General features: G+C 48.6%; 1 protein-coding gene across 1 annotated transcript in view; it reads left to right on the plus strand.

Annotated features, from left to right (window-relative positions):
• Nucleotides 1-6,939: 6,939 nt before the first annotated feature.
• The window catches only part of LOC133119291 (serine/threonine-protein kinase WNK1-like), a 24,515-nt gene continuing 21,454 nt past the window's right edge, over nucleotides 6,940-10,000 (plus strand). The window contains exon 1 of the mRNA XM_061229820.1: nucleotides 6,940-7,500. Within this exon, the coding sequence (XP_061085804.1) occupies nucleotides 6,940-7,500 (561 nt within the window). The remainder of the gene's footprint in view (nucleotides 7,501-10,000) is intronic.

A 10,000-nucleotide genomic window follows, 5' to 3' on the forward strand; every position in this document is an offset into this window, starting at 1 on the left:
TGTGCAGTGTGTAGTGTTATGTGTAGTGTAGTGTGTCTTGTTATGTGTAGTGTTTATTGCAGTGTGTAGTGTTATTTAAATGATAAATGGTTGGCATTTATATGGCGCCTTTATCCAAAGCGCTGTATAATTATTGCTTCTCATTCGCCCATTGATACGTACACTCACACACCAACGGCGATTGGCTGCCATGCAAGGCGCCGACCAGCTCGTCAGCAGCATTTGGGGGTTGGGTGTCTTGCTCAGGGACACTTCGACACAGCCCGTGCGGGGATCGAAACGGCAACCCTCTGGCTGCCAGACAACTGCTCTTACTGCCTGAGCCATGTCGCCCGCTTATATGTAGTGTGTAGTGTGTAGTGTTATATGTGGAGTGTGTCTTGTAGTGTGTAGTGTTGAGCACTGTCTTCCTGGCGGTGTTTGTCAGAGCGTGAGCTCCTCGGCTCTGCTCATTGGCTGAGCCCTGTTGCCATGTTGAAGGCTGTTGCTGTATAACATCCCAAATCTGGCAGCAGCTCCCCGCTGCGACCCCCCCCCCCTTTCCCTCGGGTTCTCCCAGCCCTGTGAGAAATCTGCCGACGGGGTGTTGGAGTGGAACAGACAGACGGCCCCTTAGGTCACAGGGCCCGCTCCCCTGCGGCCCCGTGTTTCGCCTCCCTCCGGCCACTGGAGCCAATCCAGATGCGCGCACTTGGGCCCCCTACCCCCGCCTCTCGGGACGGGCCTCAGGCCTTCAGGAACCACCCGGGGGAGAGGACTGGGTCACTACGTTAGGCTTGGTTTTCATGCGTGCCGTGCTACTGCTGTGGGGGCTGACTGTTGGTCAATAAATCTTCAAGTAAAGGGCCTCAGGCTTTACAGCAGCGTTTCCCCAACTCCAGTCCTCGGGACCCACTTGCCAGAAGGTTTTTGTTGTAACCAGTAGCTCACACACCTGATTTAACTAATCAAGGGCATTTTTGTGGTTTGATTGGTTCAATCATTAAATCAGGTGTGTGAGTTACTGGTTACAACAAAAACCTTCTGGCATGTGGGTCCCGAGGACTGGAGTTGGGAAACACTGCTTTACAGCCTGTTAATTACCTCGTATTTACTGGGTAAGTACACAGCTACTTGTGTAATTATCAGGTAAGTACTTTGCTTTCAGCGGCAAGTGCTGTGAAGCAAAGTCTGTGAGTACCATATGTATGTACTACAGTATGTATGCCCGTTTTACAGCTCATTTCAATGTACTTGCCTCTGAAATCAAAATAGTTACCGAATAAGTCCCTGGTATTTACACAGTAAGTACAAGGTAATTAACTGGCTATAAAATAAGAGTTACCGGGGGGGGGGGGGGGGTTACTATAAAGTAACCCAGTGTTACTCAATTCCACGTCCTGCGGGGGTGTCTGCAGGCGTTTGCTCAAACCGTGTGCTACACCACCTGATTTCATTCATTTGCTGCTCATCTGAACGAAGCAGGTGAAATAATTGGTGAAATCAGGTGGTGTAGCACACGGTCGGAGCAAATACCTGCAGACACTGCGGCCCGCAGGACATGGTTTTCAGTAGTGCTGTTGTAACCCAACACCTATCTGACCGCTTAACCCAACACTAAACTATGTTAACGTTACTATGTTAAGTCTCTCTCCCCCCTTATTTGGCTGATGCTTTTTTCCAGAGCAACTTACAGTTGATTAGACAAAGCAGGAGACAATCCTCCCCTGGAGCAATGCAGGGTTAAGGGCCTTGCTCCCAACGACCTAGCAGATCTCATTGTGGCTACACCGGGGATCGAACCACCACAACAATAAACTGGAGTGTAACCCAACACCTATCCTACAAATTAGCCCGACACTAAACTACATGTTATCGCAACAATAAACGATAATAACCCAACACCTATCCTACAGCTTAACCGGATGCAACCGGACATCTTAACCCAACCCTATCTCACAGCTTAAGTCAGCATTCACTCTGCAACTCAACCCAACAACTACTCCTCAGCAATGGCTTTGCCCTGGGAATTGTGCTTTGGTCAATAACTCACCAAATAATTGGTGTTGTGTGGTCACTGTATATAAATGAAATTCATTTGTTAAATAACCAGCATGAAGTAGAACAAAAACATCACCCATTACAGACCTGCCATTAATGTTGAATCTGGTCACCTTTGACTGAGTAGTAGGGCGGCCTGTAGCGTAGTGGTCAAGGTACAAGACTGGGCGGTTCAATCCCCAGTGTAGCCACAATAGGATCCACATAGCTGTTGGGCCCTTGCTCCAGGGGAGGATTGTCTCCTGCTTAGTCTAATCAACTGTAAGTCTCTTTGGATAAAAGCGTCAGCGAAATGGCAAGTACAAAAACATCACCCATTACAGACCTGCCTTTGATGTTGAATCTGGTCACCTTTGACTGTGCTGGGCAGGCAGTGATGAACCCACCTACAGCTTCATGCAACACCAACATGGCGCTTATAGTGTGGTCTCTGTGTGTCTCCAGTCTGTGTCGTGTGGTCTGTGTTTTGTACCATTTACTCTATAATGTGGGATTTGTGTTTCAAAACAGAATGGCATTTCAGCAAATGATTGCAAATCATTACACTGGTCAACACTATTTGCCATGAACTGAATTAGTGTTAATTACAATTTTATATCTGCAAGATTCGCTACATTTTTAAAGCAGTTGTGCCTCTGATTTGTTTAATCAAATTCCTGTTACTGATGTCGTATACTGTCCCTATATGTTTTGTATTAGACTTCCCAAAACTGGGGAGACGAGACAAGCAGAATAATTAACACTTTTATTCATCTGGCAGACATTTTTTGTCCAAGTGAGTTTCAGAACTGCATTTCACAGGGTTAATTAAATGTGTTTTCCTGCGCAGTCCAAGCATCGGCGCGCAATCGTATGCGCCTTTAAAACGGTAGCGAGCACTACTACCTTGCTTGCGTTGTGCTCTTTCAAGGCAAGAAAATGTGCTGATGCTGCTATCGCACATGCGCAGTAGGCATTTAAGAAGTCACCGCAGGTACACCTGAGGAGCTGGCGCGGGCACAGAGTGAGTGTTCTCCCGATTATAAATAATAAATATACATACTACGTCAGAACCGTGTGAATGAAATTAAAGCTTGTCTGTTTGTTTTTGACATTCTGTTTCGAGGACTAGGATAGCGAGCTGTCGACGTAGCCTATACAAGCGAGAATCTCGATTTCACCACTATAGCCGGAAAGAAATGGCACGCAAAGCTACCCTGTCTTTACTCGGATACAAACCTTGCTAGCTAATTGGATATCTACCTGTCACCTTGCCAACTACTTTGCAAGCTGCCCACCACGTGGTGAACAGAGCCTGTGGCTTTATTTTATACAGTCGTTCAGATCCGTGTCGTTACCTTATAGCACGAATAAATGCGCACGGGTTTTTCAGCACCATGTGTCAGTTCCCCGGTGCGCGGTGCGCAGAAAACGGCTCTCCTCCCCCTTCTGTCAGAAAGAAGGGCTGGCCGATAGTGACCGTCACCATTCAGGTGGAAGACCCGCATTCACTCTCGGCGCCACAACAAAAGCGTCGGGCTGGCGCGGATGGGAAAAAGGCAGCGTATGTCTGACACAACGTTCCGCTTTTCAGATGAAATCATTATCAGTAAAAACAACCAAACAGAAGGAAGGGTCAGCGCACGTGGAAACTCGCAACGGTCTTATTTACACTGCTGGCAGCCGAGACAAAGGACCTTCAAATACTAACCGTGGCGTAAAAAAGGACGAATCGTACGGGATTTTAGCAGTTGTTCGTTTTTATTTGTTCATGGTTTAGCTAGCGAACAACAAAAGGACAAAAGGTCAACGCGACTGTTGTGGAGGGGAAGCGATCTGCGCCTCATCATAGCCATCTGCTGCACTTTCACCAAGAAGGGGATGAAGTGCTCAAAATAATCTGTCGACGATATTATGCTGGTCATCTGAGACAAGTATTCCAATTTGACCATCGTCTTTTCCTGTCGTGGTGAAAACTTAATGATTGTTGAAGTTATACGAGACAAACTGCCACCGATTCCACATGATCACCGGATACTTTTACCTCATAGCCTACAGAAGACGAAGAGGGCTGGAGATCCTATATGTTTCAGAGGCCCCATGAATCATCTCCGGTTAAGAAACGCTGGTTACTAAGAAAGGTAATTGAAACAAATTGGCTAATCAGCTCCGTGGAAAGCCCGATGTTACAAACATTCTCCAAAAACATAAATCCGCGTCAGACCAGATGTTTAGATATTGGCAGACAACCATATAGGTAATAAATCAAATTCTGCAAACTAGGTCAAGGGATGAAACATTAACAAATAAACACATAGCCAATGCTGTTAGTTTCACCTGGCTCCGTCGGCGTCTCGGATTTCTTTTTATCTGTGGGGATGGAGAACGTTCTTATCTACGAACTCCAAAGCTCCCTTTGGATTATAGCCTATTTAGAGCGGTAATGGGCTGAATGCCTACTCGGTTATTTCTAGGCAAAGTGGAACTTGTATACGATTCATCATGGTCTAGACTCCTTTTTTTGGCCGGCTCGGTGCTTGCTAAATTCCCAACCAGTACTGACGTCATTAAGCAGCAGCCTACCGTTGGCAGCTATGGTTACCCGACTAATCCACGTTGAATTTGACGGCAAGATAAATGCGCGTGACTGATCGATGCCGTAGCCACTATCTCAGATCGCCTCTGCGCACCTATGGTATAGATGAAACTGCGCATCTCATCTCCATTCGGCCAGTCTAGTTGGTACAGATGATTATTTTGAGGCCTCTCAAGTAGCGCTGTTGCACGTGCACGTTATGTGCAAGATTTTTACCAGGACAATGGTTATTTCGGCAAGCAAGCTGATAAGCGGCGTTTATGTCTTGAGTGTTTTAAATGCAATTCGTTTTTTTAATATGTGTTGCAAATGCCATCGCTTTGCAAACAACGTTATACATTGTACATTATACAATGTGTACATGTATACCTCAGAACCATTACAGATGCAAAGTAAGAGCGTTGTTAAAGTAGGAGCCGAAGTATCGGTCTTTTTACCAGTAGTTACTGTGCAATAGAATGTGCTTCTTTTTAACTGGAGGCAGCAAGTGTACAAGGACAAGGTCTACTGTCTGCCTGATAAGCATTAACTATTTCTCTGAGAACATCGAAGACATTGATAGCTTTGCTCTTTGCGTAGGTTGAACCGGTAGTATCTCTCGCGGTGCCTTGTAAAAGATTGGTTGCAGCGCAAGCAGTTGTTTGGATGTGCTGAACGGGGCAGAAATGTGGGATTCGGTTTTCTGGACGTCCAAGTCTTTGTGTTTACACCAGAGGTGCGCAACAAGGGCCGAACGTTTCGGGATTTTGTGCCAGCCTCTGCTCCTGATTACCTAATTAGCTCGATCACATCTTGCTGTGTGACATTTGTATGAACAACTGTTTCTGGATTTCTCACCAATTCTGCTCTTAATGACGTAATTAGCCCAACCGTTTACATGATCCGTCATTTATAGCATGCGCTGATAAATGTTCTGGTCTTGGAGCATTTTATTGTGGTCTAATTTACAGTGACCGTCATGGTGCATATAGCTAATTAACTGATTGAGCCAGGGTAACTAGTGGCAGGAAAATCCTGCATACACACCCCTGGTCAAGACTGTCACCATAAAGGGCAATCTCTGACCTATACTGCCCAAGTTGATGTAATGCTGCAGTAACCCTGTCCACATTAGCCGGTGTTTTATGTGTCGTCTTGTACAAGGTTCTGCCATTGGGTCTACTGCGCTCTGTTAAACATTAGATATCTGTACTGTGCTCCAGAATGGGGGAACAGAACGGCATTCCTGAAAGGCAGATGTAGGCGTTTGCCTGTAAGGACCCTTGGTTTGCAGTGGACAGAATGCCGCACTGATGCACGGCTCTCGCCTGGTTCAGGTGTGTCCACACGGGTGCCTGTTTAAAATAGAGGCACTTTTACACATTTTAGCTTGTTTTAACACCACAGTGTGGCTAATCATCTTCATATTCCAGCAATGGCTGTTAAGGGTGCCCTACTACCAACTTACCAAGTATCAGAAAAATCAACGTGGTGCTTATGCCTAAACAGGAAATTAGCTCTCTAGCACCACCATTTTGTTTCATATGCTTGTTTCCTGGGTAGCATAACATTTGGGTTGTTGAGGCTCATTCCTCACTTGTTTCCTGGGCAAAACCACATCCAGGTCGCTGAGGGTCATTCCCCGCTTGTTTCCTGGGTAGCATAACATTTGGGTTGTTGAGGGTCATTCCTCACTTGTTTCCTGGGCAAAACCACATCCAGGTCGCTGAGGGTCATTCCCTGCTTGTTTCCTGGGTAGCATAACATTTGGGTTGTTGAGGGTCATTCCTCACTTGTTTCCTGGGCAAAACCACATCCAGGTCACTGAGGGTCATTCCCAGCTTGTTTCCTGAGAATAAAACGACACTGTGAAGCTGAGGCACTCAATCGAATTTGTCATTCCCTCCCTTTTCAGCGCTCCTGGCTGCAGACTGATCCCAGTGCAGCTCGCAGTGACAGACAGCAGCTGCAGAGCCCAGTCCTCTCTACCTGATGGCTGATCCAGGGTCAGTGCGGAGTGGACGGAGAGGACTCATGTGACAGTGCCTTGTTCATTGGTAAAGGAACGCTTGTGCTCCTGGACACCTAGCCTGACTGAGCAAGGATGACTCGCTAGGATTACGCACTACCAGCAGGGGGCGCTGTGTGCCTTACAAGGATAATCTTTAACCATACCAGCAGAGGGCGCTGTGACAGACTACAGAAGGTATTCATTTCCTGGCTTCATTCTGGTGCCTCCATTCTTTCCATGGAAGAGACGCTCTTCAGCACGCGGAGGAGCGGCTGATTGGTCGACCGCGCTGTCCGTCCTCCGAGTGGCCGACCGCCCTCGCTCTTCGTAAAAGATGTCGGACAGCCCCGGCGGGGCCGCGGGGGCCCCGCCCGCGCCTCAGAGGAACTGCTCGGATTCGCTGGTGTGCGAGCGTCTGGGCCTGGCCTCGGACCGCGACCCGAAGGCGGCCGAGCACCGCTTCATCCGCCGCAGCGTGGTGAGCGACTCCAACGCCACCGCCCTGGACCTGCCCCGCCACGCCCCGCCGCTCGGCCCCAACCCCCCCGCCCCCCCCCGGAGCGAGCCGGAGGAGGGCCGCGAGCGGGGCGTCTCCCTCCCGCCCGGGGCGGGGGCGGGGGCGGGGCCCGCTGCGGAGGCGGAGTCGGCCGGGGGGGCGGAGTCGGCCGGGGGGGCGGAGAAGCCGGGGGAGGAGGGAGAGAGGGAGACGGCCAAGGCCCGGGCGGAGAAGAAGGTTCTGGAAGACATCGAGGAGGCGGAGACCAAGGCCGTGGGCACCTCCCCCGATGGGCGGTTCCTCAAGTTCGACATTGAGATCGGGCGGGGCGCTTTCAAGACCGTCTACAAGGGTCTGGACACGGACACCACCGTGGAAGTGGCGTGGTGTGAACTTCAGGTAATGTGAGTGTGAGTGTGAGTGAGTGAGTGAGTGAGTGAGTGAGTGAGTGAGTGACTGAGTGACTGAGTGACTGAGTGACTGAGTGACTGAGTGACTGAGTGACTGAGTGGCAGTGTGAGTGTGAGTGTGAGTGTGAGTGTGAGTGTGAGTGTGAGTGTGAGTGTGAGTGTGAGTGTGAGTGTGAGTGTGAGTGTGAGTGGCAGTGTGTGAGTGACTGAGTGACAGTGAGAGTGAGAGTGAGAGTGGCAGTGTGTGTTCTCAGCTCTCAGACATTGAAACTGCAGGTGTTCTTGTGTCTTGTGACCAGGCCTCAGTACTAGATAAGAGGTAGGTGTGGCTTTGGGTCACCAGGCTAATGAATTATTTTTTTAACCTTTAGTAGTTTTACAGTTAAACATACACAATAAAAAAATAAATGACTGTTCAAACCTGAATTGTAAAAACGAAACCATTTTTTACTTCTTAATCATAAGTGTGAAAAGCTTTCCAGCAGGCTTACATGCAAACTTGATCGGCAAAAAAAAAAAAGCAAAGAATTCTTATTGTTGCGAGAGTGTAAATGACAAACAGCTAGCACCGCCAGCCCACAGACATTCCGACGCATGCATTGCACAGAGTCTTCAAATTCCTTTCATTTAAAAATGTTTCGATTGAACATTTTCCGGCTGGAAGGGCCTCGTGGGCGTGTGCTTGTGCGTGCGTGCGTGTGCGTGTGCGTGTGCGTGTGCGTGCGCGTGTGTGTGTCTGTGCGTGTGTGTGTGTGTGTGTCTGTGTCTGTGTGTGTGTGTCTGTGCGTGTGCGTGTGTGCGTGTGTGGTGTGAGTGTGTGTGGTTGTGTGTGTGTGTCTGTGTGCGTGTGTGCACGTGTCTGTGTCTGTGTGTGCATGTGCGTGCGCGTGTCTGTGTCTGTGCGTGTGCGTGTGTGGTGTGAGTGTGTGTGGTTGTGAGTGTGAGTGTGTGTGTGTGTGGTGTGAGTGTGTGTGGTTGTGAGCGTGAGCGTGAGCGTGCGCGTGCGTGAGTGTGAGTGTGCGCGTGCGAGTGCGAATGCGAGTGCGGCTCCCCAACTCACCTGTCCTTTCCCTCCCTGCTCTGATTTACACCCAGAGGAAAATCAGTTTAAACCTTTAAACTTTAAGCTTTAACCTTTAAAGGTACAATAAATAAGATTTTTGTGTTAAAACATTGCGATAAGACCATTGTAAATCCCTTCCTATCATTGAAAAAGGCTCACTGACATGTTGACTCACTGACGCCTGTGTTTATAGTCCGGTTTATAGTAGAGTAAATTCAGGTTTCAAAATATGCAGTTGACGGCCCGCACTCTTTAACAAAACATCATATAGCTGTATATGATTCAAGCTCATTGGTTGAAAATTTGGTTCTAATTGCCACAGCCAATGGCATTTCAATGTCGGCGCGTTCACAGAGAAGGGGGAGGGATGAACAGTGTTGTGGTTTGAGGGTGTTTGTTGCCGCTGTTCCTCTCTTGGCCGAGATAAAGCGCACGGTTCAGGAACTGCTGGGAGAGCGCTGTGGTGATGAGGGGGCCGCCCGGGAGCCGGGGAAATTCCACTGCCGTTTGAAAAAGGGCTTTTATTCGAGTCAGCGGGTTGTGGCGTGAACCGGTGAACTCTCGGCTCAGGCTATCTTGTTAGAAATCAGTGTCTTCAGCTGAAACTGAAGAGAGTTCTCCTGAACCCGATGTACACAGACACACACACGCGCACACACACACACACACACGTGCACACACACGCGCGCGCACGCACATGCGCACACACACGCGCGCACACACTCACACAGACGCACGCACACACACAGACACATGTGCACACACGCACGCACATGCACACACACGCACACACACACAGACACACACGCACACGTGCACACGCACGCATGTACACACGCACACACACACACGGCTTCTCCTTTACATGGTTCACAGTTTTGCTTAATGTTCCGTGTAGATATACATGTGCTGATAGGAGAACATTGATGCTTGCCGCCCTGTTTTTGAATAGCCATATATCTCCAACCATTTTATCTGTGAGCATGAAACTTGGTACGCATGCTAACCATGAGGCCTAGGGCACGCACCAAGTGAAATCTGGCCCTTTGGTGGCATAATGCCAAAAAACAGGTTTAAAACTGAAGTATATATTTCAGCTGCACTTTGGGGGGGGACATATGGTAACAGGCCAGATTTGGGTAACTGCAAGAGCCGGTTGCATAGAGGCACTGTAACTGCTGTATTGTACTGTATTCTGCATTCATTTCTGTGATTGCTGTCAGTGTGGCTGTGAATTCAGTGCTGTAAAATGTGCATTTGTAAATTCATACTCGGTGCTGCTGGATTTATTTTGGTTCTGTTCACCGTTGAAAGTGGGGTCTGGTGGGTCAGGACCAGGGGTGCACAGCAAGGGTCGATCCGCTTCAGGATTTTGTGCCAACTTCTGCTCTTAATGGTTTAATTGGCAAAATAATGTTTCAATCAG

This window comes from Conger conger, chromosome 19, assembly GCF_963514075.1.
Source record: "Conger conger chromosome 19, fConCon1.1, whole genome shotgun sequence".
Classification (NCBI taxonomy): Eukaryota; Metazoa; Chordata; class Actinopteri; order Anguilliformes; family Congridae; genus Conger; species Conger conger.